Below are 27,884 nucleotides of genomic sequence, written 5' to 3'. Positions count from 1 at the left end.
CTGTTTGTTGGTGAATTAGAATTTGATGTGGTGATGGGAAAAATGTTGTGTTGGGTGTGTTTTGGTACAGGGGGATATGTGTGTGGGTTGTGCATGTCGCGTGGGAGCGACATTAAAGTTGGGCGGGGAGAATGTAGCGGTTCAGGTAATCCAGGTATTACCTGTAATGTGATGTGCAATAGAAGTGTCTAGATTATTAGCTAGGAACTGATGTGTGGGAGTGTTACCGAGGGGGAACACTAGGTTTGTGGGAACGCTTCCGGTGAGAGAGCATGCGGTGGCAGTCTCCGGTTACCACCTAGAGGGAAGCAGCTAGCTAACTATGGCGTAGCAACCGCCTAGAGTTGTAATATGACTAACTATAAATAAAGAACCCTGTACCCGCAAGAAGCCTCTGCCTCTTCAATACCAGGAACGCTACAATACACAGTACAGTAGTAGGGTCACTTATGGGGCTACCTCCAAGCACACCTAATTAACCAAGTATCTAGTTAGGCAGCTAAAGGTGATAGAAGTTCACTTGAGTTACAGACAGACCCATAATGTTTGCTGGGTAACGTTTAAATGTCACCAACCATAAGCAGCTTCCTCTTCAGTTAGTCGCTGCTTCACCACCGCTCTCAGCATGGCTGTAGACATTTTCACACAGCGACAGACAGCAACTTGTCCTCCCGTTGTAGCTACTTCGGTCAACATCTAACCCTCGACGCGAGACAGCTAAACCATGATATCATTAGCTCCACAGCTAAACCATTATAATGTTAGCTTCAGCTAGCTAAACCATTCCTCTGAGTCCATAAGAGAGAGGAGCTTCTCGCTCTCAGAGCATCAATAGCTATATTGGTGATAGCATCATCCATACATACAGTCTTCTGTTGGTTCATTAACGTTGCAAACTAGACTTTTAAAGGAAAAACGTCTGGAAGTATGTAGCTACTAGCCCTAGCCGCCGTCTTGTGCGACTTCACAACAACAACTAGCACGACGTCATCAAGCTTCCAGCGACGTAAATATTATACTACAAATAACAAACTCAATGCTAATAGGTTGTTCGGTTGTTCCAGATCAGCGCGCAGCAAAATCTACCATTTTGGCCTGAAGGAGACACCTGTGATTGGCTGTCATGGTTCTGTGCTGTTGTACTATTGGCCAAGGAGGCGGCAGCGCTGTTGTAAACAAAAGCATTGAGGTTCGTCTCTTGCCCGCAAATGCTCTTTGGTGAAGAGTCGAGTCCACCAGCAGGACTACAAGATCCAGCATGCCCCGCGCCTGCCCACTGTAAACATGATGGAGTCTCCCTGCTGCAGTCAGCGCGTAAACTGAAGGACAGAGACACTGACCAGAGAGAGAGAGAGCAGCTGGCAGCATGATAGGTAGGACATTATAGTCTACTCTGTTTCTAACGTTAGACTTTTCGGTAACGCTTTAGAATACAGCCCGCAAATAAGCATGTAACTACAGGGTAACAAGATCTGTACTTATAGGCTTACCCCGCTAGCCGGCTAGCGGGGTAACTTATAGGCTAATTACTGGGTACCACACAGTACTTATAGTGTAACTACGGGGTACAAGGAGTGAATTTAGCCTGTAACTACAGGGTAACAAGATCTGTACTTATAGGCTAATTACGGGGTACCACACAGTACTTATAGTGTAACTACGGGGTACAAGGAGTGAATTTAGCCTGTAACTACAGGGTAACAAGATCTGTACTTATAGGCTCATTACGGGGTACCACACTGTACTTATAGTGTAACTACGGGGTACAAGGAGTGAATTTAGCCTGTAACTAGAGGGTAACAAGATCTGTACTTATAGGCTAATTACGGGGTACCACACTGTACTTATAGTGTAACTACGGGGTACAAGGAGTGAATTTAGCCTGTAACTAGAGGGTAACAAGATCTGTACTTATAGGCTAATTACGGGGTACCACACAGTACTTATAGTGTAACTACGGGGTACAAGGAGTGAATTTAGCCTGTAACTACAGGGTAACAAGATCTGTACTTATAGGCTAATTACAGGGTACCACACAGTACTTATAGTGTAACTACGGGGTACAAGGAGTGAATTTAGCCTGTAACTACAGGGTAACAAGATCTGTACTTATAGGCTAATTACGGGGTACCACACTGTACTTATAGTGTAACTACGGGGTACAAGGAGTGAATTTAGCCTGTAACTAGAGGGTAACAAGATCTGTACTTATAGGCTAATTACGGGGTACCACACAGTACTTATAGTGTAACTACGGGGTACAAGGAGTGAATTTAGCCTGTAACTAGAGGGTAACAAGATCTGTACTTATAGGCTAATTATGGGGTACCACACTGTACTTATAGTGTAACTACGGGGTACAAGGAGTGAATTTAGCCTGTAACTACAGGGTAACAAGATCTGTACTTATAGGCTAATTACAGGGTACCACACTGTACTTATAGTGTAACTACGGGGTACAAGGAGTGAATTTAGCCTGTAACTAGAGGGTAACAAGATCTGTACTTATAGGCTAATTACGGGGTACCACACTGTACTTATAGTGTAACTATAGGATTATATCGCCCAGCCCTATGCAACATTATGCTTCTCTGTGCCCGCAGCTTTTTTTTAAATAGTAGCCTAGTTCAGGGCTTCCCTAACGTTTCCATGCCAAGGCCCCCCAACTAGCATTAGCCTTTGCCCCCCCCCCATTGCAAGAAGAAATAAATCCATACTACTGAAAATGTCAAAAATCACACATCAGAATATTATATTTCCTGACTTTTATTAACCTAATAATTACATTTGTATCTCAAATATTTTCTCATTTCTTCAATGTTTCTGTTTTCCATTATAAACATTGTTCCAGACTATTACCCACACCAGGGGGAAATGACAATGAATGTGATGATGACGTTTGACTGGCAGGCAATTAGACAGATGGGCATGGCAAATATGATTTTTATGTGGAAGGAAAGGATTCAATTATATATGTTAATACTACACTAAATATAATTATAAAATATAATAAAATATATTTGATTCTTTATTTATTATACTGTATTAACAAATATAACTGATGCCCCCCTAGTGCCCCATGGCGGCCTAGTTAGCTTAGCACAATGAATTACACAATGTGATATAATGTGTACATGTGTGTGTGCGTGCGTGCGTGTGTGTGTGTGCGTGTGTGTGTGTGTGTGTGTGTGTGTGTGTGTGTGCATGGGTGTTTGTGTGTCACAGTGTTTGTGCGGTATAACCTGGGCCCGGGCGTGGCGGTGGAGCTGCAGCAGGAGTCCAGTGTGTTGGAGCTGAAGGAGGAGGTGGGGAGGAGGCAGGGGGTGCAGCCAGAGCACCTCAGGGTGCTGTTCGCTGGGAGGGAGCTCCACAGCCACACCACCCTACAGGTACACAGCCACTAACCTCACGTCACCAGGCGCTCTCTCAAAGGTAGTCTCGCTGGCCAGCCTCCTCTCCCTTCCGTCCGAGGAGTCTGGCGCCGCAGGTCTCCATAACTGGGTTAAACCCTCCCCTGCTCTACTCTGCTCTCCCATTGGAGCGACTGTTTCGGTGGCAGCCGGATGTCCGCTGCCGGCTTATTACAAACTCAGTCATTGGCTCCGACCATGTCAATCAGAGCGGCTTCCGCTCCCTCCTCCCTGTGTGTCGCTGTAAATAGTGCCCTGCCTCAGTGAAAACAACAACGCTAACTAGCTAGCAAGCTAACGGCAGAAACCTACACGCTAGCTAGCTCGTTACTACACGCTGAAAACGGCAAATTGGATTGTTGGAAACTATTTTCCAAGGGCACTGCCTCTAAGCTAGGGATGTTCATCAATTATCGAAAATCGATAATCGATCGTTAAGGATTGGAATCGATCCTGTGGCATTTGGATCGATTTTTTAATTATTAAAAAAAAAAAAAAAAAAAAAAAAAAAAAAAAAAATTTGGACTAGGTTTGGGTGGAATTCGTTCCTCCTCGCCCCACTCCATTGCACAGCCGACTAACGTGAGGTGGAGCTTCATATAGTCTCTAGTTTTCTGGCTGGGCATGGGCCTTTGTGCCAACAAAACTGTTTTAAACATGAGAAATTCACACCGGCATGCGCCGGGGACAGCAGTGTTGAAGAGGAGACACATTGAAATAAAGAGTTCATTGAGGAGAACACGTTGTCTTTCGTATTTTCTGCCATAGGCATTCATTTTGTTAAAAAAAAAAAAAAAAAAAAATGAAAATATTGAAAATTTTCTAAGTATTAATAAAATCGATAATCGATAATTGATCGTTAATTCTCACCGATTATCGATTTTGGAAAATTTTCAAAATGAACATCCCTACTCTAAGCGCCGCCCATCGCAATCCCACTGTGGAGACCTGCGGCGCCAGACTCCTCGGACGGAAGGGAGAGGAGGCTGGCCAGCTGAAGGGAGAGGAGGCTGGCCAGCTGAAGGGAGAGGAGGCTGGCCAGCTGAAGGGAGAGGAGGCTGAAGGGAGAGGAGGCTGGCCAGCTGAAGGGAGAGGAGGCTGAAGGGAGAGGAGGCTGAAGGGAGAGGAGGCTGGCCAGCTGAAGGGAGAGGAGGCTGAAGGGAGAGGAGGCTGAAGGGAGAGGAGGCTGGCCAGCTGAAGGGAGAGGAGGCTGAAGGGAGAGGAGGCTGAAGGGAGAGGAGGCTGGCCAGCTGAAGGGAGAGGAGGCTGAAGGGAGAGGAGGCTGGCCAGCTGAAGGGAGAGGAGGCTGGCCAGCTGAAGGGAGAGGAGGCTGAAGGGAGAGGAGGCTGAAGGGAGAGGAGGCTGGCCAGCTGAAGGGAGAGGAGGCTGAAGGGAGAGGAGGCTGAAGGGAGAGGAGGCTGAAGGGAGAGGAGGCTGAAGGGAGAGGAGGCTGGCCAGCGAGACTACTCAAAGCAGAGAGCTCCTTTTAGCCATTACTACAGGGAATGTCATCTGCCCTAAGACCCTGTGTTTCTGGTGCTTCATCCGGTGGTCTTTCCGCTTTGTCCCCCATAGAAGGATGCTTTTATACGGTGTTAGTTCATTTTATTTTTGTAGCTACATAGCTGGATAACGCACATCACATTTATGTATGTTACTATGATGCCCTGTTTTCAGAGCAGAATTGTTTTTTTGGAGCCGTTCCCGGCGTCATCCACCGGATGACGTGGTGCGTTTCCACCGGAAGATACGGAACAAGGGTTGTGGCACCAGACTACACAGCCACCAAGCTGTGGGTCTGCCTGACTTTTTCACATCAACGTCCTTTCAAGGTGTGTCGTTTTTGGCAGCATCTAGTGGTGAGGTTGCACATTGGCATTGCAACCAACTGAAGAGCATGAATCAGCATGTTTGTCAACACATGGATTGTCTATCCTTCCGGGTGCAACTGTCATTGGTTTTAAATAGCAGTTCATGGTGAAACCATGCCCTCTTTGAACTCTAACTACTTCATACTTTAAGCTAGACACTTTATTCAAAGTTCAAACTTTAAACGAGTCAGCACTTTTAGGACTCTTATCACCTTAATTCAGCTTTAATTTATCTTTTGTACTGTTTGAGAAATCACAGTTTAAGTTTGATACTTTTTTCATCCTTTATAATTGGACCCTCTCACTCTAGCAGGCTGTACTTTTTTTACTAAATTCACACATTTTTAAACTGCGACAGTTCACACAACTCAACCCTTTAGTCTTCAGCCATCAGTACAGCACACTGCACACAGCACATGCGCCTCATGGCAAACGAGGAAGTAACTTCGGTCATACTCCTGTTAGTTTGGTTACTCTTTGTTTACTTCTTGGTGTGTGGATTTACTATGAAAATGACCATTTAACGTAACTTTGGATTATTATTTCATCGCGTGGTAAGTACACGAGCAGGGCCCGAAATTAACTTTTTGACTCACCGGCCAGGTGACGGGTAGATGGAAAAAATCCACCCGCCAGGCATATTTTTTACCGGCCAAAATAATATATAATTGATCATATATCACATTTTTGTCATATATACATCAGGGATTCCGCTAGGGATTTTTTTCAGATGGCCAATGCAGCTGGTAATGTTCCAGAATATTTACCGACAGACAGAGAGACCTTTCCAATGGTCACTTGCCATAGGACAGGTAGTAATAATTCTGTCATGTAATCTGCTGGTGGCCGTATTTCTGTTTTCTGGCGGTGATGAGTACCGTAAATATTATGGCCAACATCGCAGGAGAAATGCCCATTCTGCCATGCTGGCCAGATACCTGGGAAACGTGTCACACAAAGCAGTTGTGGGAGGAGTCAGCCTGCAAAAGGCATTGTAGGGACGGAGTAAGACCCTTTGGGTGCAACACTTTAGGATCCACAACATTTGAACTGCTGTGGGATTATTGGACTGTTTGTTGGGCGGGGCCCATATTCTGCATAATAATGAGCCATGTGCTTCTGTTAGTTTGAGAAACCATGGAAGAATGATGTCATTCTGCATATTTGATTTGATTTTAATTTATTTGTGATAAACAAAACATACATGATAAAGGTACTTCATGTAAATTTGACCCCAGAGGATAGCACAAGAAAGTATTATTTCAAACACTTATTTCCATTGTGGTCCTCGATGGAAACAAAAACAAAATAATTAGCCACGTGCTTCTGTTTGTTTGAGAAACATGGAAGAATGATGTCATTATGCATACTAATTAGCCATGTGCTTCTGTTTGAGAAACATGGAGAATGATGTCATTATGCATACTAATTAGCCATGTGCTTCTGTTTGAGAAACAATGGAAGAGTGTGTGTTTTGGGAGAAATGGGCTTTTCATCTTGGGGATAATGGGCTGTCTTTGTTGCCGCACTATTGGGGTTTTGGAATAATGGGAAGTGGGAAGTGGGAACAATGGCAGAACACTTGGCAGCAGACAGGACACGCTGGCAGCGGTGCACAACACAGGTTTCAGGTAACTCTGGTGTTTCCATGTCCCATTTTGCACTTTCACTCTTTTTCCAAAAGGCAAAAAACCACCTCAGGTGTGCGTAAAAACTTATTTGGCAAAATTGAGGAAGTTGTTAGGAATTTTACTGTTTCCATCAACCCTTTCTAATACGATACTTTAAAATGTGCATAAAAATCTCTCTCTCACTCACTCACTCTCTCTCTCTCTGTCTCTCTCTCTCTCAGGGTTGTGACCTCCCAGAGCAGAGTACGGTGCATGTGGTGCTCCCTCCCTCCGGCTGCTCCTCCTCGCGGCTCCTCCTCGGGCAGGAGCGTCTCAGAGGAAGCGGGCCAGGGCAGCAGGAGGCTCTGACCCGGCTGGACCTCAGCTCCTCGTGCCTCCCCTGCACCTCCTCTGGCCTGGCTGTCATCCTGGAGGGTGGAGGTGGAGGTAGATGTGTGATATCTACGATATGATTTGATTTGATTTGATTTGATTTGATATGATATGATATGATAGTATATGATATGATAGCAGCTAGCAACACAGGCTATCTACAGTTTAGCCAGTAAATTTGGTAGTTATAAAACACAATTATCTCAACAACTGAGCAACGGATTTCAAAATGAATTTTACCATTGAAAGAAAAAGAAGTGAGTTGTCCATGTTAACAAGCTATAGAGTACTGCAGGGATGACGTATTTTTGTAGGCTTAATCAGAAATTGCTGCCATTTTGGTTCGTCAGTGGAAAAGTCTATAGGGTTTTAGAATGGGGATTTCACTTAAATGCGTCAAATAAGGTCTGTGGTTAACAAACGTTTATGGGAACGCAAATTTGGGTTCAGCAGGATAATCTTCACAAACGTTAATCACTTTTATAGCTTTTGAAGCTTTTTCTAAAAATGTTTCTGAAGATGATCCTACTGAACCCAAATTCGTGTTCCCATAAACTTTTGTTAACCACAGACCTTATTTGATGCATTTAAGTGAAATCCCCATTCTAAAACCCCATTCACTTTTCCCCTGACGAACACGGAGGTATACTTCCGCACTCATTCCTGCGGTTCTGTTTTAGCCACTCAGTGGTGTTTTGAGAGTTTGCTGACTACTACCAGAGTGACAGAAACCCAACCCAATCAGAGGCAGAGTAGGGCGGGACATGAGAAAACCAGTTTGCAGCGCTGCTTGAACGCTCTTCTCAGACGTGCAGTGATACTGAATTGTGCAAAGGAACGACATCAATTTGAGATGAATACTGAAAAACTAGATCAGTGGTCCCCAAAGTGGGGTCTGGGGACCAGCGGGGGTCCTTCAGAGGGTTCCAGGCAGGCAGTCCCCATAGCAAATTCATGAATTGTTCAATTCAGCATTAGCCTTGATTTGCAAACAGACAAGGAACCTATAAAGAAGGAAAATACATCACTCATCACAGCGTTCGGATTTTGCAATGTGTGGAAGCATTTTTCAATGAAAGGTGAAATGACACAGATACTGTATGATGGTTTATAGTGGGACTTTCCATGCCTGCCCCATTCACTTCAATAGAACTAGCCCTGATGCGCGCGCACACACACACGTCACCATTCAACCTAAAAATCCAGAGATCTGATTTGAGGTCCATATCACCCAGCCCTAGGAGGAGGAGGAGCAGAGGGAACAGAGGACGAAGGTGACAGAGGAGGAGAGAGCGCGAGAGGAGGAGAGGAGGCCCGGGCAGAGGTGCACACTACAGGTACAGGCACTGGCGATTTTACTGGGGGTACAAGGGGTGCACTTGCACCCCCTAGTGATCAGATGAAATTTCTATATGTAAACGGACTAGGGATGTCAAGCGTTTAACCGATAACGGACCGTTTCAACATTAACCGATTAATACCATCAGTTAGTGGGCTTTCTCGTCTTGCACCCCCTGGTTACAAAGCCTAGAATGGCTCATGGGTACAGGTTAGTTTACATTGGCCTTACTCCTGTCTACTAACCTGTGGGAAAGTATTAGAAGCAGGGTTGGGCGGTAATAAGATGATACTGTATCCCAGGGTATTTGAAAATAGCAATGGTGTCCATTTCATTACCGTCATTAAAAAAATCTGCTGTGCAATGTGCACATATCCTACTAATATAACGGGGCGCCGGATGCGGCGCAACCCACAATTGCTCACTTGAGGGGGCGAGTGGCCGAGCAGTGGGGGAGGTCTCACAGTGGCGAGCAAGCCCTCAAGGTGTTATGTGTTCTGTAAGAGTGTCTGTACCCAGGTCAGCCCTACACTTCCTTCTATGTGTTCTGGAAGAGTGTCTGTCATTCTGTCTGTACCCAGGTCAGCCCTACACTTCCTTCTATGTGTTCTGTAAGAGTGTCTGTCATTCTGTCTGTACCCAGGTCAGCCCTACACTTCCTTCTATGTGTTCTGTAAGAGTGTCTGTCATTCTGTCTGTACCCAGGTCAGCTCTACACTTCCTTCTATGTGTTCTGTAAGAGTGTCTGTCATTCTGTCTGTATCAGAATCAGAATCAGAATCAGAAAGACTTTAATAATCCCCGGGGGGAAATTGGGACAAGTCACAGTTGCTCGTTCACAAAACACACATAGCCTAAAATAAATACACAGTAGTAGTGCAGTAGTAAAATAAGCAGAATAAAACACAACATAGCATGGAATAAACAGTATAAACAGTATAAACGTTAACCAGTATTACTGCGATAGGAGCAAAATAGTGGAGTACGTCTAAGTAAGCAAATACGTAGAGTAAGTATACCTTACGTGTCAATTGACTTTATTGCACACTGAACTTATATTATATTATTCGGCTTGCCCCATACGTTACACGTGGCTCAGCCAGGCACATTTTCCAGTTAGCCTATCTTTATTGCACACTGAACCTGTATTATTATTCGGCTTGCCCTATACGTTAAACGTGGCTCAGCCAGACACTTTTCCAGCTAGCCATTCGGCTGGCTCAATCTCAGGGAGACTGAGCGTCTCCGAGGTGCTCTTTTAAGAGAGGCATTAAATAGGCCGATGGCCACAGGCAGGAATGATTTCTTGTGCCTCTCCGTATTGCATCTAGGTGGAATCAGTCTCTCACTGAATGTACTCCTGTGTTTGACTAACACGCCATGGAGTGGGTGCGAGTCATTGCTCATGATGGAGCGTAGCCTGGATAACGTTCTCTTCTCTGACACCGCAGTCAGAGAGCCCAGGTCCAGCCCCACAATGTCCCTGGCCTTACGGATCAGTTTGTTAAGTCTGTTGGCATCCGCGGCCTTCAGCCTGCTGCCCCAGCACACAATAGCATAGAGGAAGGCACTAGCCACTACCGACTCATAGAACATCCTCAGCATGGTCCGGCAGACGTTGAAGGACCTCAGTCTTCTCAGAAAGTAGAGACGGCTTTGCCCCTTCTTGTAGAGTGCATCAGAGTTCTTAGCCCAGTCCAGTTTGTTGTCAATGTACACTCCAAGGTACTTGTAATCCTCCACTATGTCAACACTGACCCCGTGGATTGAAACAGGGGTCACCGAAGCCTTGACCCTCCTCAGGTCCACCACCAGCTCCTTTGTCTTTGACACATTGAGCTGCAGGTGGTTCTGCTCACACCATGTGACAAAGTTGGCCACCACATCCCGATACTCATCTTCATCACCATCTTTGATACATCCCACTATCGCAGAGTCGTCAGAGAACTTCTGAAGGTGGCAAGACTCAGTCTGGTAGGTGAAGTCCGTGGTGTAGATGGTGAAGAAGAAGGGAGAGAAGACTGTCCCCTGTGGAGCTCCCGTATTGCTGACCACTCTGTCTGACACACAGTTCTGTAGGCGCACATACTGTGGTCTGCCAGACAGGTAGTCCACAATCCAGGCCACCAGGGGGGCATCCACTCGCATCACCGTCAGCTTCTCACCCAGTAGAGCCGGCCTGATGGTGTTGAACGCACTGGAGAAGTCAAAGAACATGACTCTCACAGTGCTGGCTGGGTTGTCCAGGTGAGCGTAGGCGCGGTTGGTCAGGTAGATGACCGCGTCCTCCACTCCCAGTCGGGGCTGGTAGGCGAACTGGAGGGGGTCAAGGGATGGTTTGACCATAGGCTTGAGCTGCTCCAGGACGAGTTTCTCCAGGGTCTTCATGATGTGGGACGTCAAAGCTACCGGCCTGTAGTCATTGGAGCCGCTGGGTCTAGGCTTTTTCGGTACAGGAACGATACAGGACGTTTTCCACATCACAGGGACCTTCTGGAGAGTGGAGACTCAGGCTCTTGTTGAAGATCAGCTGTAGCACATCACACAGCTGGGGGGCACAGGCTTTGAGCACCATGGGGCTGACGCCAGCTGCTTTTCTCGTGTGTAATCTCCTCAGCTGATTCTTCACCTGGTCCGCTGTGATGGTCAGCGTGGGTGGGGGGGGGGGGGGCGGGGTGGCATCATCAGCTCTGAAGCCCTTCGGGGGGGGGGGGGGGGGGGAGGAGGGGGGATGTGGCCTCGTCTCTGGGTGACGGGGTATGAGGGGGGGGGAAGGTGGGCCATCAGCCGGAGCCAGAGGGAGAGAGAGGGGGGGGAGCCGTATGGCGGGGGCTGCTGTTAGAGTGCTGCGGTCAGGAGAGTCGGGGGGGGGGGGCCCCCGGGCCAGCTACATCAAATCTATTGAAGAACAGATTCAATTCATTGGCCCGATCAACCCCCCCCTCCACCCCCCCACCCCCTGCTTTGTTAAAGCCCGTGATGGCTCTCACACCACTCCACACCTCTCTCATATTGTTCTGCTGAAGCTTGGCCTCAAGCTTTGCCCTATAGCACTCCTTAGCCACTCTAATGCTCGCTTTCAGTTCTCCCTGGATGGCTCTGATCCTGTCTGTGTCCCCCGACCTAAATGCACTTTTCTTGGCGTTCAGGATGGCCTTAATGTCTTTAGTTACCCAAGGTTTGTTATTCGGGAAACATTTAATTTCCTTTGTGGGTATGTTGCCGTCCACACAAAAGTTTATGTAGTCCGTAATGCACTCTGTGATTCCATCAATATCCTCGCCATGTGGGTCACAGAGTGCCTGCCAGTCCGTTACCTCAAAACAGGCTCTAAGAGCCTCAGTTCCCTCCTCTGACCATACCCTCACTGTCCTGGAGGTTACAGGCAGCTTTTTTACCATCAAGGTATATCTAGATCTGAGGTAGACTAGGTTGTGATCGACGCGGCCAAGCGGGGGGAGGGGTGACGAAGAGTAGGCAGCATCCTTCACGTTCGCATACATCAAGTCTATAGTTCTATCGCCCCTAGTGCTACAGCTCACGTACTGTTTAAAGTTGGGCAGTGTCTTCGTCATAGTCACGTGATTAAAATCTCCTGATATCAGTATCAATGCACTCGGATGCTTAGACTGGAGTCCCGCAATGGCGTTGTGGATAATGTCACACGCTGATATCGGGTTAGCAGAAGGTGGGATGTAGATCGCCACAACAATCACATGAGAGAATTCCCTAGGTACGTAGTATGGCCTTAATCCCACAGCTAAGAGCTCCGTGTCAGGTGAGCACGAGCGTTCTTTAATGCTGATATGAGCCGGATTACACCATTTATTGTTAACAAGAATGGCAAGGCCACCTCCCTTACTTTTACCGCTCGAGGTGCTATCGCGGTCCGCCCGTATAGTCTGGAAGCCATCAATTGATGCGTTGCAGTCCGGAATGCCCTTGTTTAGCCAGGATTCAGTGAAGCACATTAGGCTGCACTCGCGAAATTCCCTCTGCGTCCTCGCCAGACCTGTTAATTCCTCCATTTTATTCGATATCGATCTGACGTTGCCCATTATCAGCGAGGGGAGATTTGGCTTGAATCTCCGACGTTCTCTCCTGGCTTCGTTTTTCCTCTGCCTCGCTCTTCTGCCTCTCCCCCTTCTTCCACGCCGTGCATTCTTTATCAGTTCCTCCGGAATAAGCGGCGCTGGGACCGACTCGCCGGCCGGCGAGCGGAGCTCCAGCAGCTGTTCTCTGCTGTAAACAATAGCCGCATGTCCTGGCGCCAGCTGTTGTCCCCAGGCGATACATTGTAAGAGCAGTAAACCGGTCAAAAATACGTTAAAAATTCCTCTGAACCGCATGGTTACAGACGGATACACTATTTACACAATATATACACACGATAAGTGTTAGAAAAGAGCGATAATAATAATAATAATACAAAGAGCACGGAAACGAACGAGCAACTGCAACAAGCGACCGTTCCTGGTCGACGCCTGCGCTACTCCCAGTAGTAGTACCCAGGTCAGCCCTACACTTCCTTCTATGTGTTCTGTAAGAGTGTCTGTCATTCTGTCTGTACCCAGGTCAGCCCTACACTTCCTTCTATGTGTTCTGTAAGAGTATCTGTCATTCTGTCTGTACCCAGGTCAGCCCTACACTTCCTTCTATGTGTTCTGTAAGAGCGTCTGTCATTCTGTCTGTACCCAGGTCAGCCCTACACTTCCTTCTATGTGTTCTGTAAGAGTGTCTGTCATTCTGTCTGTACCCAGGTCAGCCCTACACTTCCTTCTATGTGTTCTGTAAGAGTGTCTGTCATTCTGTCTGTACCCAGGTCAGCCCTACACTTCCTTCTATGTGTTCTGTAAGAGTGTCTGTCATTCTGTCTGTACCCAGGTCAGCCCTACACTTCCTTCTATGTGTTCTGTAAGAGTGTCTGTCATTCTGTCTGTACCCAGGTCAGCCCTACACTTCCTTCTATGTGTTCTGTAAGAGTGTCTGTCATTCTGTCTGTACCCAGGTCAGCCCTACACTTCCTTCTATGTGTTCTGTAAGAGTGTCTGTCATTCTGTCTGTACCCAGGTCAGCCCTACACTTCCTTCTATGTGTTCTGTAAGAGTGTCTGTCATTCTGTCTGTACCCAGGTCAGCCCTACACTTCCTTCTATGTGTTCTGTAAGAGCGTCTGTCATTCTGTCCAGCCGGGGAAACTCCGAGTCCGCTGCCGAAGCTGCCAACAGACAACACTGACACTGAGCAGGGTAAGACTGTTATTTTAATTTTTTGTTCCTACAACTCTACACTCAATCTGGGGGGGGAATGTATGTTAGATTACATTTGTGGGATAGTGGCCATATTGGTAATATGCAAATTAAGAGTGCTAGATTCAATCATGAATTCATTCAATGTGTTTCTAAAGCTCAAAAAGTATAAAATAGACACCAAGTTTACCAAGAGTAAAAAACTAGGATAAACTTATTTTCGGGTAGCCACCATCTTGGAAATATGCAAGTTAGGGGTCCAGACACACCCAATCATATAGATAAGCATTACAACGTGTTTCTAATGGTCAAAAACATAACATAGGCACCAAGTTTGCATTTGTGGCTCATGGCTCATCTGGTTCAAAAGTTATAGCCGAAACATATTAGATTTGGCGCTCTCGCTAAATCAGTAGAGCGTAGATACAGTCAGTCTGTGTGGGAACGCCCACAAAATGTTACTACGGCTGGCATGTGAGGGGGGTAAAACCATATCAAAGAGAAAACACACACATCCAAAACCAGATTGGGCAGGTGCCGAGCACAAAGGTGAACAAGTAGTACAAAATAAATAAAAAGCTTGCACATTGCGTGGGCTCCAGTTTCAGTGTTTTTTATTTTAACACCCAAAAAGTGACGTTTCGAGCGTCAAAGCTCTTCATCAGACTCAAAGTGGGGTAAAACCCCCCATATATCTCAATGGGCTGAGTCACCAAAGGACGGTGCTCGGCTCTACACTACAGGATTGGGGATTCTAGACCAGGTAAATAGACGTCTGTTCAGATATGTGTTTACTGCAGTGGTTGAATCCCCGATCCTGTCTGGCTGGGCTGGGCTAGCAGCTCAATGCTAACTATGCTGAATGGGGAGAATGGGGGGATACCCCACCCTGACCATGCCCCCAGCCCTGTGCTACATCTGAGCCAAATTTGGTGCTTTTGCACTAATTTGAATGTAAATATCCCTAAGGCCTTAGGCTAGTTAAAATATCCCTAAGGCCTTAGGCTAGTTAAAATATGTCTAAGGCCCGGGCTATTTACTGTAACAGCGATCATAAAGGCAGCATGGATTATAACAGAAATATCTGGTAAACCTTTGCTTTCCACAACACCACTGTATTGTCTGATAGAAGAGCTAACCAGTTGAACTAGCAGCTGTTAAGCTAACATCAGGTCAGGTCATGCTAGACGAGCTAACCAGCTGGTTATTGAGCTAGCAGCTGCTAAGCTAACATCAGGTCAGGTCATGCTAGACGAGCTAACCAGCTGGTTATTGAGCTAGCAGCTGCTAAGCTAACATCAGGTCAGGTCATGCTAGACGAGCTAACCAGCTGGTTACTGAGCTAGCAGCTGCTAAGCTAACGTCAGGTGATGCTAGAAGATCTAACCAGCTGGTTATTGAGCTAGCAGCTGTTAAGCTAACATCAGGTCAGGTCATGCTAGACGAGCTAACCAGCTGGGTCCTGAGCTAGCAGCTGCTAAAGTAACATCAGGTTATGCTAGAAAAGCTAACCAGTTGGTTACTGAGTGTGAACAGCCCCTAAGAAGGTTGAAAGACAAGAGTTCTCACTCTCCTCTCTCTTTCTCTCTCTCTCCCTCTCTCTGTCTTTCAGGGTCCATCTTGTTGGGACGATGTGCTGATCCCTGGCCGTATCCATGGTGTCTGTCAATCAGAGGGTTGTCATGGAAATGTGGCGGTAGGGGCAGAGCACCCTTTTGATCGAAGTGTAGTAGGTCTGCGTGAAGTTGTGTGTGTGCGCATGCCATGTGCGGGTGCGTGTGTGTGGGTGCACGTGGATGTGTGTGTGTGCATGTGTGTGTGCGTGTGCGCATCCAGTATCAAGTTCACACTTCACAAGAGCTAGCTCAAAGTTCAGTTCACACAGATTAAGATGAACTAGTTCACGTTCTTTTCTTCCTTCAGCATAACTTCAAAAAAAAAATGGAACAAACCCCCCCTAACTTATCTAACATTCCTAAATAAACTTACCTAACTTAGCCTACGTTCGGCACTCGGGCATGAGGATTCCTCCCCTCCAGCCACCTAGTGTGACCCCCAAGATCCGCCGCTAAACAAAAACTCCACTAAGGGTAAATTAAAGAAACAAACAAACAACCAATACCCTAACGGTAAGGGCCGCTCAGGGATTTGTTCCAACTAACAAACTCTAAACTAACACCTGCAAGTCACATCCCCAACACTTACCTCCCGTTGCAAATCTATACTCTGGGGCTGGGGCCAAATGCTCTCTCCGTCCGGCTCCTAACCAAAACCAAACAAACAAACTCAAGTGTGAAACTCCCAACCAAGACAACTTTTTTTTTTTTTTTTAACTAAACAACCCAATTAATTAATAAATTATCCCGGACGAGCCCCCATTTTGTCATGCACTAGGGGATGCATGGCAAAAACAGGGAGTCCACACAAGAACGTAACGTTTTGTAATTATATTTATTGTATTAAAGTAAATAAAGCATAGAAAAATAACGACGTGTGGGATGTGAGGATATCAGTTATCAGTAATGTGTGCAGTGTATGGATGTATGGAGAATGGTGGGTGCGTGTTGTATTACCTGGTGCAAAACATAACCTAACAAAAAGGGAGGTTAGGCCCTTGAGCCAGGTGGCAGTCCTGCTTGCAGGAAGGACAGAGAGAGACCAGCTGCAGCCAGGGGAGCTCCCTATATAGTCCCCTAAGCCACACCCACCTCAGGTGAGCACAATTGGGCTGACGGCCTGCTGCACTCTGCCATCACAGAGGCTTCCCTCTAGCTTACAGTGAGGCAGAGTGGGCAGGGCCGTCACAACGGTCTGGCCACTAGAGGCCAAGGCTTCTGTAGAGTCCCGCAGAGATTACATTATTTTGTAGGCTTACCCAGAAGTCCCTGCACTTCCTGGTTCCTACGTGTAAAAAAGTCTATGGGATTTTTATATGGGAAGAGCGAACTTTGTGTTCAGCAATATAATCTTCACAGATGAGGACCACTTTTATGACTTTTGAAGCGTTTTCTGAAAATCGCATTCTTTACACTTAAAAATCATAAAAGTGGTCCTCGTTTTTTTTTAAGTACCCTTGATTCTAAATATAGCTGAATCACTTGGTTTGACCACATGAAACTATTTTATGATATGTCCATGGAAAAAGAAATGGCGGATGAACTCCCTTGGTTCATATGTCTAACCCGTAAAGGGCGTGACTTTGGCACTCTATTCAGAGTAATTGGACAGTTTGGAAGTGGTTCTAAACGGTTCCTGTCCCTGCTGGTCGTCCCTGCTGGTCGTCCCTGCTGGTCGGATGCGTCATTTCAAATTCGTTGCCCATGTTGCTAAGTTAACGTTCAGACTTGTTTTTTCAGACCCGGCCGTAAGCAGATACGTACAGTTCACCATTCACCAAAAACATCAGCACATTCAATTAACAAGCTCCTTTAAAATGTTCACGCACAACACTGTGTGTGTGTGTGTGTGTGTGTGTGTGTGTGTGTGTGTGTGTGTGTGTTCCTACAGGAGTTCTATATGAAGTGTGGAGCTCATCCGACCTCAGACGACGACTTCTCCGTGACCCTTGACCTCATCATGACCAACATCAGAAACGTCCCCTGCATCGCCTGCACTGACATCATGTAACACACACACACACACACCCACGCGCACACACACACACACACACACACACACACACACACACACACACACACACACACACACACACACACACTATTCTACTCTAATTAGAGTTGGCCTGGTGTAAAAAAAAAGATTCATACTGGTTTGATTTATAAATTATACCAAAAAACCACACGAACTGGTATACCGAATTTTACCACTAGGTGTCGCACTTGACTCAGCACCCAGACCAATGGAACAATGAGAGCCTTGAATGAGAACTTATTTACTTAGCATGTAGCACCTTTTGCCATGGCTCCTTTCCTGCAGTGTTTAGAAACGGCCTCGTCTGTGTTTTTCTGCTCACCTGTTTGGTCGGCTTCCTACTGTAGCAAATCCCTGGCTGCATATAGTTGTGTCTATTCAAGTAATTAACCATCTCTCAAAACAATCTCTCAAAATGCAACTGAGTGAAACACATACCTGATGTCCCTGATAAATGTACCAAAACTGTATCAATAGCTCTTGGTTTTACAGACCACAACTTAATTGCAATTAAAAGGAAGACTAAGGTCCCAAAAGCACCTAGCTTGATTGTCCATAAAAGGTCATATAAACATTTTAATCAAGAAAGGTTTATAAATGACGTAAAACATGTAAACTGGGCTACTGTATGTCTTGAGGAGGATCCTGAAGTCGCGTTGAATAAATTTATGAGGTTATTTTTGCAAATTGCTGATAAACATGCTCCTGTCAGAAAAACAACTGTCAGGGCGAATGGCGCCCCCTGGATAGGGAATGAGCTTAAAGAATTCATGAAGCAACGTGACGTTGCTAAAAAAAAATGGCTGACTCATCTGGTCTTCTCTCAGACATGATGAACTACCGTAAACTTAGAAATCATGTAACTAAAATGAATAGAAGTAATAAAAAAGAATATTATCAGAATAAGATCAATGTCTCCAGAAATGATGGAAAACAATTATGGAAAATATTAAATCAAATTATGGGAAGATCATCATGCCAAACTAATTCTTTTATAGAAGTGAATGGAGTGTATCTGACTAAACCAGTAGAGATTGCCGATTATTTTAATAATTATTTCACAAGGTTGAAAATCTAAGAGTAAATATGACGCCTTCTGACGGCTCCTCCTCATGCACATTAATTGAAAATCATATAATGAAAGGTAAAAGCTGTCAGTTTAATTTTGTGCCAGCCGATATACCTGACATTGAGAAACTGTTGTCATCACTGCCATGTGATAAACCTGCTGGTACAGACATGTTAGACAGCAAACTGTTAAGAATTGCGGCATGCCACGTATCCACTCCTATTTGTTACATCTTTAATAGGAGTTTAACGAACGGAGTCTGTCCTAAGGCTTGGAAGGAGGCAAAGGTCATTTCGTTGCCCAAGGACAAAAAGAAAGAATTCACTGGTACTAACAGTCGACCTATTAGCATACTTCCTGTTCTGAGTAAATTGATGGAAAAAATTGTTTTTAAACAAATTCAAGATTACTTTATTAATAACAAACTGGTCACTAGTTCCCAGCATGCCTATAGACAAGGTCATTCAACTTCAACCGCACTAGCTCAGTTAACTGATGATTGGCTAACACAAATGGACACCAAGAAGATGGTTGGTACTGTCTTACTTGACTTCAGTGCGGCATTTGATGTCATAGACCATGAAATAATGATTTCCAAACTAAGAAAATATGGTTTTAATAGTATGGCACTTGCCTGGATGATGAGTTACTTATCAGGTAGATCACAGAGAGTGTTTTTTAATGGTAGCCTATCGGAACCGAAGTACAATCACTGTGGGGTTCCTCAAGGAAGCTGCTTGGGTCCTTTACTATTTACTATTTTCACAAATGATCTTCCCTGTGTTACAACAAATACCAATATGGTAATGTATGCTGATGACACAACATTGTATAGTACTGCCTATACTTTGAACGAATTAGTAAATATTTTAAATCAGGATCTAAACAGGGTGTCAGAATGGGTAAAAGATAACAAACTTGTACTGAATGTTGACAAAACAAAAAGCATTGTCTTCGGTTCCAGGCATATGCTTATTGATGACCCGCAGCTGCATCTGTCAATGTCAGGTATACCCATTGAGCAGGTTAAAAAAACGAAACTGCTTGGTGTGTTTCTGGACAGTCAACTATCATGGTCGGATCATATTGATAGTATTGTATTGAAAATGGGAAGAGGCATAGCCATGGTCAGAAAGTGTTCCACCTACTTGACATCCTTAGTTATGGGTCAAGTCGTTCAGTCCTTGGTTTTTTGTCACCTTAATTACTGTCCTATCATATGGTCAGCAGCAACAAAGTCAGACCTGAACAAACTGCAACTTGTTCAGAACAGAGCTGCTAGACTGGTACTAAATTGTTCAACACGCACCAATATTTCATATATGCATTCGCACCTATCCTGGTTACCTGTTGGAAAAAAACTGATCTGCAGTCTATTAATGTTCTTCAGGAACATTATCATAAATCAAATGCCAGACTACTTTCACAAACAGTTTTTGAAATGTACCAACACTCACAATTATCATACCAGAAATGCAAGCCTTGGTCATTTAACACTTCCTGCTCCCAGAACAAATCTCCTCAAATGCACAGTTATTTATAGATCCATATCATCCTGGAATTCTTTGCCATCTCACATTCATCTCTCACAAAGTAAGCTATCATTCAAGATAGCTTTAAAGAAACACCTCTTGCAGCTGACCACATGACAGGTTTTTTAATACTATGTTGAATATGATGAATTTATTGTATATGACCGGAGTTACCATCATCTTAACTCTATGATGTATTTATTTATATTGTAATAGGTTTAGTAATTATGTATTTTTCATGTTTTTATATTGTATGCTTTTACATGGACCCCAGGAAGACTAGCTGTTGCCCCGGCATCAGCTAATGGGGATCCATTCAATAAACAATAAACAATAAACAACATACAAGTCCCCAAATGTATGTGCGTACCCAAATGCCGGTTCATCCGGTTTGCATAAAATCAACCCAGTTTAAGCTCGTACACCGGACCAGCAAAACCGGAAATCGACCCAACTCTAACTCTAATGTTCTTCTTTATTATGACAGTGTAGAAACTCTCTCTCTCCCTGTCTGTTTGTCTGTCTCTCTCTCCATGTCTGTCTGTCTGTCTGTCTGTCTGTTAGGGATGTGGTCCTGGTCTTCCAGTGTGCGGAGCGTCATGTGGTCTGTCTGGACTGTTTCCATCGTTACTGTCTGACCCGTCTTAACGAGAGACAGTTTGTCCACCATCCTGTGATTGGCTACTCTCTGCCCTGTGCTGGTAGGAGAGAGAGAGAGAGAGAGAGAGTGTGTGTGTGTGTGTGTGTGTGTGTGTGTGTGTGTGTGTTAGGGCATTCACGACTAGTAGATTTTACTAGTCGACTAGTCGTACCTAAAGGTAGTCGACTAGTCGTTTTAGCAAAAAAAAAAAAAAAATCTTCAAGAAAGAACATGAGGTATTTACACGACATACATGGACTATCGTATCCCATATCCCCCACGAAGAACATCAAAACACAACACAACAAAACAAGAAAACTGCATAAGATACACAATAATCCAAGAACAAACAAGACTATTGGACAAACAACCTAACAAAAACAATGCATTCAGCTCCTATCCTGATAAGCCTAATGACACTGGGGTAAAAAGTTCTTAAAGTCAAACTCTGTATGTGGTTGCCATATTTTGGGGATGTCTAAGAATCTGCCTTTGCTCTTGTAGTAAATGTTATCCAACGTATGGTAGCTTGAGAGTTCATTCCACCAGTGAACTACAGCTGGGGGATTGGATGCTTTCCAATTTAAAGCTATGCATTTCCTAGCTGCCAAAAGGGCAAGATCTATGTATTTACTTTGAATGCATTGTTTTTGTTTGGTTGTTTGTCCAATAGTCTTGTTTGTTCTTGGATTATTGTGTATCTTATGCAGTTTTCTTGTTTTGTTTTGTTGTGTTTTGATGTTCTTTGTGGGGGATATGGGATATGGGATATGATAGTCCATGTATGTCGTGTAAATACCTCATGTTCTTTCTTAACTCATTGAGTGCCAATGACGACTATAGTCGTCAATTCGAATAGTAACGTAGAGTGCCAAAGACGACTAAAGTCGTCAATTGCGTTTTTTGACGGTGGGACGTGGATCAAAGCCTCGTGCATCTCCTGTAAAAATATTGTAGCTATTGAATGTGTATAACCTATTTTACAGACCCATTAGGTGGCGACAGTGCTCTCCAGATTAGTGAAAGTTGAGGAAAAACAGCAGAAAAAGCCCCGTGATGAAAGAGAAACCGATGCATGAGCCAGAGCGGCACAGATTGCTCTGGCTGCCTGGAGCCAACGTTAGCTGCGAACAGCAGTCAATCCACTCCCACAAATGAGCCCCTCTGTCTCTGCTGCATAGTTTCTCCACACGATTAGCCGCCAGAAAATAAAACCAAAGCCAAACCATTCCCATGAGCATGGTTTGGCTTTTCAGTGTCGCGCTGGGAGCCGGCGCACAAGGCTGAGCGCTCCCGAAAATAGACTGGGTGCAGCGCACTTTGAAACGCGCAGCAGAAAGCCTAGAATCGGACGCAGCTTCATCCCAGCTCACAACCGAAACCCCAGAAACGCAGACGAACTCAGCGAGCCCCATCCAGACTCCCCCGACGAGCGGCCGCCATCCGAACGTGGATCCACAGGCAGCAGAGACTCGCCTGACACACGCAGCAGCCAGCAGAGCGAGCAAAGCCACCAGAGACACTCCCACGGAGAAGGAGTTTGGAGTTGAGGGGGGTGCGGGTGCTGTTTATTGAAGGAAATTACTGTTCAGATGTTTCAGGTCAGAAAATATTAGCTTCAGAGTCAGTGATTTGCTTGAAATGCTTCATTTCACAAAAGGCTCAATATCTCAGCTTCTAATTTGAAACGTCTCTTTTTGCTCAAAACAACCTATCTTCTCCGGCTGATAACTAAAGAACGGAAAATGGTATCAATAAACTTTTTTTTGCTGATGATACAATAGAGTCTCCTCGTTCTTTGTGCGTGTTCGGTGTTTACATAGTAATATCACACAATATTCTGTGGGCCTCGAGAAATCACTGAAAACGCTCTGAAACTCTGGCACTGGGAGCGTCCGTTCTCCAAAAGTGGCTGGCACTCAATGAGTTAAAGATTTTTTTTTTTTTTTTTTTCTAAAACGACTAGTCGACTACTAAGCACAGTGTCGACTAGTGGTTTTACTAGTCGAATAGTCGACTAGTCTGTGAATGCCCTAGTGTGTGTGTGTGTGTGTGTGTGTGTGTGTTGACCACTCCACATAAACACTTGGCTACCCACAAAAAAGCTTGGCAACCCAACAGACACTTGACCACCCCACAAATACATTTGGCTACCTCCAAAAACACTTGACCACCCCACAAAGACATTTGGCTACCTACAGACACACTTGACCACCCAACAAATACATTTGGCTACCTACAGACACACTTGACCACCCCACAAATACATTTGGCTGCCTACAGACACACTTGACCACCCAACAAATACATTTGGCTACCTACAGACACACTTGACCACCCCACAAATACATTTGGCTACCTACAGATACACTTGACCACCCCACAAATACATTTGGCTACCTCCAAAAACACTTGACCACCCCACAAAGACATTTGGCTACCTACAGACACACTTGACCACCCAACAAATACATTTGGCTACCTACAGACACACTTGACCACCCCACAAATACATTTGGCTGCCTACAGACACACTTGACCACCCAACAAATACATTTGGCTACATACAGACACACTTGACCACCCAACAAATACATTTGGCTACCTACAGACACACTTGACCACCCCACAAATACATTTGGCTACCTACAGATACACTTGACCACCCCACAAATACATTTGGCTACCTACAGATACACTTGACCACCCCACAAATACATTTGGCTACCTACAGACACACTTGACCCACCCTTCTCTCTCCCTGTCCCTCTACCCCCCCCCCCCCCCACCCTCTCTCTCTCTAGCTGGCTGCCCAGGCTCTCTCATTAAGGAGTTGCACCATTTTCGGATTCTGGGGGATGAACAGGTGTGACACACACACACACACACACACACACACACACACACACACACACACAACTTTAATGTTTCTTTCTCTCCTCTCTCTTTCAGTATGGGCGGTACCAGCAGTACGGGGCAGAGGAGTGCTTGCTGCAGATTGGAGGAGTGATGTGTCCGTCACCTGGCTGTGGGGCGGGGCTTCTCCCCCCCGACGACAACAGGAGAGTCGAGTGTGACAGACAGCTGGGCTGCGGGGTGAGTCTAGAAATCATGACATTTACCTCCCCCTTGGTCGGGCGTGCATACAGGCAAGCTTGGCTGTGTCTGCGGGTGGGAAGCCGGCTTAAGGGTATGTGTCCTGGTCATTGCACTAGCGCCTCCTCTGGTCGGTCTGTTCGGCCTGTTTGGGGCAGAAGGGAACCGGTGGGAATAGCATGATCCTTCCACGTGCTATGTCCTGCCGGTGAAGCTTACCGCTGTCAGGTGAAAAGAAGCGGCTGGCAACTGCGCATGTGTCGGAGGAAGCATGGTGCTAGTCTACGGCTCTCCCCAGATCGGCAGAGGGTGGAGCAGTGACCAGGGCAGAAGGGGGGAAATTGGCCAAGTGCAATTGGAGAGAAAATGGGGGGGAAAGTCATGACATTTGACATAACAATTACAGAGAGGTGTGTGTTTGTGCATGTGTGTGTGTTTTCATGTATGTGTGTGTGTTCAGTTTGTCTTCTGTAGAGAGTGTAAGGAAGAATACCATGAGGGGGCGTGTCTAGCAGCGCTGGCTCCGCCCACAGGTGTCGACTCACAGGTAAGCCAGCCAATCGGAGGCATCCAAGTGTGTGACTCCTGTAAGAGGCTAGGGGAAGGGGTTTTGTACTTCAGGACTTTGTGCTTTCTCAGGTCTTTGTGGTTTTTCAGGGCTTTGTGGTGGAGGAGGAGGCGTCAGTCAGAGGGAGGTGGGACAGAGCCTCTCTGCTCCTCATCCAGGAGACCACCAAGCCCTGCCCGCAGTGTGGAGTCGCCGTGGAGAGAAACGGTAAGCACATTAAACGTTGGGATTGTCCTACAACCCAGGTTTTACGAGTGAGAACGAGGAATCTCACACTATGCCAAGTTGCTCCCTGCAACGCCCTACTGGACGTCTATTTTTCCCAAAAAATTGACCCCTATGAAACCATCCATTACGCTTTACTTCGTTTCGAACTTCGGAATCTCACACTGTGCCATCTATCCACCCAACCTCGCTGCAAGGAAGCACCTCGTGAGACCCTGAGACCCGAGGCAGGCAACGGAGCACATGGCCTCAGCCCATGGTAACCGCAGGCATAAGAGTGACTTAAGGAAGTACCGCCTGGTGGCTGACAACACAGCGTGCGCAAAGGCTATAGAACCTAACAAAGGTGTGGTGGGTAGACCATGAGGCAATGCACACATGTCTTCCACTGACACACCACGCAACAACGCCCAGGATGTCTCAACACCTCGTGTGGAATGGGCCTTAATACCCTCTGGGGAAGCCTTCCCCACGGCAGAGTAGGCCAAAGCAATGGCCTCCACTATCCAGTGCAACAAGCGCTCCTTGAACAGTGCCCCACCCAGGGCCCGTGGCCCAAAGCAAACCAGCAACTGGTTACAGCCTGAGAGGCGGCGTGGCCTCCGAGCCCAGGCGGGTGGGAGGCGACAAGTTCCGCGAGTGGGAGCTCGGCCTACGATGGGCGAGCCACTGGAAGGCATCTCCCCGCGAACGGCATCGGCCCAGAGGCAGCGTGCCGACATGAGGAGTGCACCACCAGCAAAAGTGTGGGTCCACCATGCGCGCTCAGTATTCTCCGGCCCCACACAGAACATGCACAGATCGTGCCAGTTGTCGGTAGCCATCGCGGCATTGCATCGGCTGCACTGACGGAACGGTGTGTTGGTGTCCATAGCTGGGCAAGGCGGGTCCGTGGGCACAGCCTGGCCAGCGAGGCGAAAGAAGCTACAAGCTACAAGCTATGGTGCAGTAGAAGAACAGTAGAAGCTAGCGCTAGGCAGGCAGCTGAGCTAGCTATAACACTACCCCGGCCAGGGAGGTAATTAGCTCAGGCTCGCGTAACTCAACAGCTAATAGCTAGCCAAGACTGGCTAGCTAAGAGACTACCAAGCTAGCTGTAACAGAACGAGAGAAATACTCTTAGCTTTCGCAGTGGATCCTGCCGTTCCTGGCGAAGAGGGCCTGGTTCGACAAGTCGTGCAGTCCTCATCCGCCGCTCCCGTTTGGGTTGATGGAACATGAGGAGACAGGTGTCACTGCTGGCTAAAAGCTAACCGAAGCTATTCGAGGGTCAAGAGGGAACAGAACGTGTCTCAACAGGCTGCTGGACAAGCAAAAAGTGACAATATGGCAGTAGCCTTACTGCCATAGCCATTGACGCCCCCAGGCGTAATGGATGGTTTTATAGGGGTCAATTTTTGGGAGGAAATAGACGTCCAGTAGAGCGTTGCAGGGAGCAACTTGGCTTAGTGTGAGATTCCGAAGTTCGAAACGAAGTAAAACACATTTCACCCATGATAAGAACTGAACAGTTTCATTATAGGAGGGAAAACATGGAGAATCTGAAAACTCAAAATGATGAAAATAAAACTAAATAGGTTATTTCCTGGTGACGTCGTTGACCCAACCACACGCAAAATAGTTATAAGCCTGCAAACTCTTGTATGCCTTCATCGGGCTAGCCGTGTAGCACGAGGTCTTTTGTAATGGCTACCGCCTCCACACCGGGTAAGTCGGCCAAACTGGGATGTTTTTCAATCTTCTTGTGATCCCTGCTGTGTGGAGCTAGCCTGCTGTGTGGAGCTAGCTGCTGTGTGGAGCTAGCTGCTGTGTGGAGCTAGCCTGCTGTGTGGAGCTAGCCTGCTGTGTGGAGCTAGCCTGCTGTGTGGAGCTAGCTGCTGTGTGGAGCTAGCCTGCTGTGTGGAGCTAGCTGCTGTGTGGAGCTAGCCTGCTGTGTGGAGCTAGCTGCTGTGTGGAGCTAGCCTGCTGTGTGGAGCTAGCTGCTGTGTGGAGCTAGCTGCTGTGTGGAGCTAGCTGCTGTGTGGAGCTAGCCTGCCAAACCATCCGCTCACCTGAACTCACATTTGTGTTTCATTCTGCTGCTGCAAGACTGTCTGGCCTCTGCCCTCGAGCGAGCTACTTCAGATTCCACAAGGCGGATGGGCCAATCAGGGACCTGCCTCGTAGTTGACATTGTAACCAGCTAATCAGGAACACCGCTAGCAAAACAGTAATGGCTGCCTCCGTGGCTTTCCACCTCGAGCAGTAACGTCAACGTTCATCGAGTCAAACAGTATGCAACTTCGGAGTTTATCGGCGGAAAAGACGTTTTCGCCGTTCTTCCGAGTGGATTTAACTGGATCCGATGCTGATTGACTGAATGACTGGCTACTTCCACCTGCTGAGTTCAGGGATCTGGATGCTTTTAAGCAGGCTGGTGTGGAGCAGCATCCAACTCGTTTTCCTCCATTTCCAAAGAGTGCTCTTCTTCCTGCCCTCGCTCCATGTCTGTTTTTGTCCTCTTTGGAATCATGTGGTTGCTATAACTATATAAAAAGCTGTAGTTTAAGCTGATATATATATATATATATATATATATATATATAATATATTTTCTATATATATTATATATATTTTCTATATATATATATAATCTTGCTATACACAAGCTATAACTAAATCTCTGTCTCTTTCTCCCCTCCCAGGAGGCTGTATGCACATGGCGTGCCCGCTGTGCCAGGCTGAATGGTGCTGGCTGTGTGGCGTCTCCTGGAACAGAGACTGCATGGCCAACCACTGGTTCGGCTGGCAGACTTGATTTCAACAAATCATGACATCATCAGACTTTATTAAAAGCACTTTGCCATCAACAAATCATGACATGAGACTTTATTAAAAGCACTTTGCCATCAACAAATCATGACATCATCAGACTTTATTAAAAGCACTTTGACATCAACAAATCATGACATCATCAGACTTTATTAAAAGCACTTTGACATCAACAAATCATGACATCATCAGACTTTATTAAAAGCACTTTGCCATCAACAAATCATGACATCAGACTTTATTCAAAGCACTTTGCCATCGACAAATCATGACATCATTAGTGCAGCAGCCACAGTCACACAAACTGGGACACACAGCTGCTTTAAAGCCCCGCCCCCTCCAGTGTATTTTGACATTTTTAAGCTATTTCATATTTTTCTGAGTCATCTCCTGACAATGTTGATTGGCCACACTGTTCATC

The 27,884-nt window shown here is 46.1% G+C and overlaps 1 protein-coding gene across 2 annotated transcripts; it reads left to right on the top strand.

Moving 5' to 3' along the window:
• The first annotated feature begins 1,286 nt into the window (after window positions 1-1,286).
• Window positions 1,287-27,504, top strand: prkn (parkin RBR E3 ubiquitin protein ligase). 2 transcript variants are annotated; one of them, XM_083633721.1, is made up of 13 exons: window positions 1,287-1,373; window positions 3,226-3,389; window positions 7,134-7,338; window positions 8,520-8,621; window positions 13,756-13,871; window positions 15,484-15,567; window positions 17,379-17,494; window positions 20,688-20,824; window positions 23,568-23,629; window positions 23,716-23,859; window positions 24,320-24,406; window positions 24,517-24,634; window positions 27,337-27,504. In XM_083633721.1, exons 1-13 carry the CDS (start codon window positions 1,367-1,369, stop codon window positions 27,447-27,449), a joined length of 1,455 nt encoding a protein of 484 aa, XP_083489847.1. In that variant the 5' UTR covers window positions 1,287-1,366; the 3' UTR covers window positions 27,450-27,504. The 2 variants fall into 2 exon arrangements, with proteins under 2 accessions (XP_083489847.1, XP_083489848.1); XM_083633722.1 differs by lacking the exons at window positions 1,287-1,373; window positions 3,226-3,389 and adding an exon at window positions 6,814-6,912.
• Window positions 27,505-27,884: the final 380 nt, after the last annotated feature.

This window comes from Poromitra crassiceps (assembly GCF_964638095.1).
Source record: "Poromitra crassiceps genome assembly, chromosome: 3".
NCBI classification, from domain to species: Eukaryota; Metazoa; Chordata; class Actinopteri; order Beryciformes; family Melamphaidae; genus Poromitra; species Poromitra crassiceps.
This window is presented reverse-complemented; position numbering and strand designations above follow the sequence as displayed.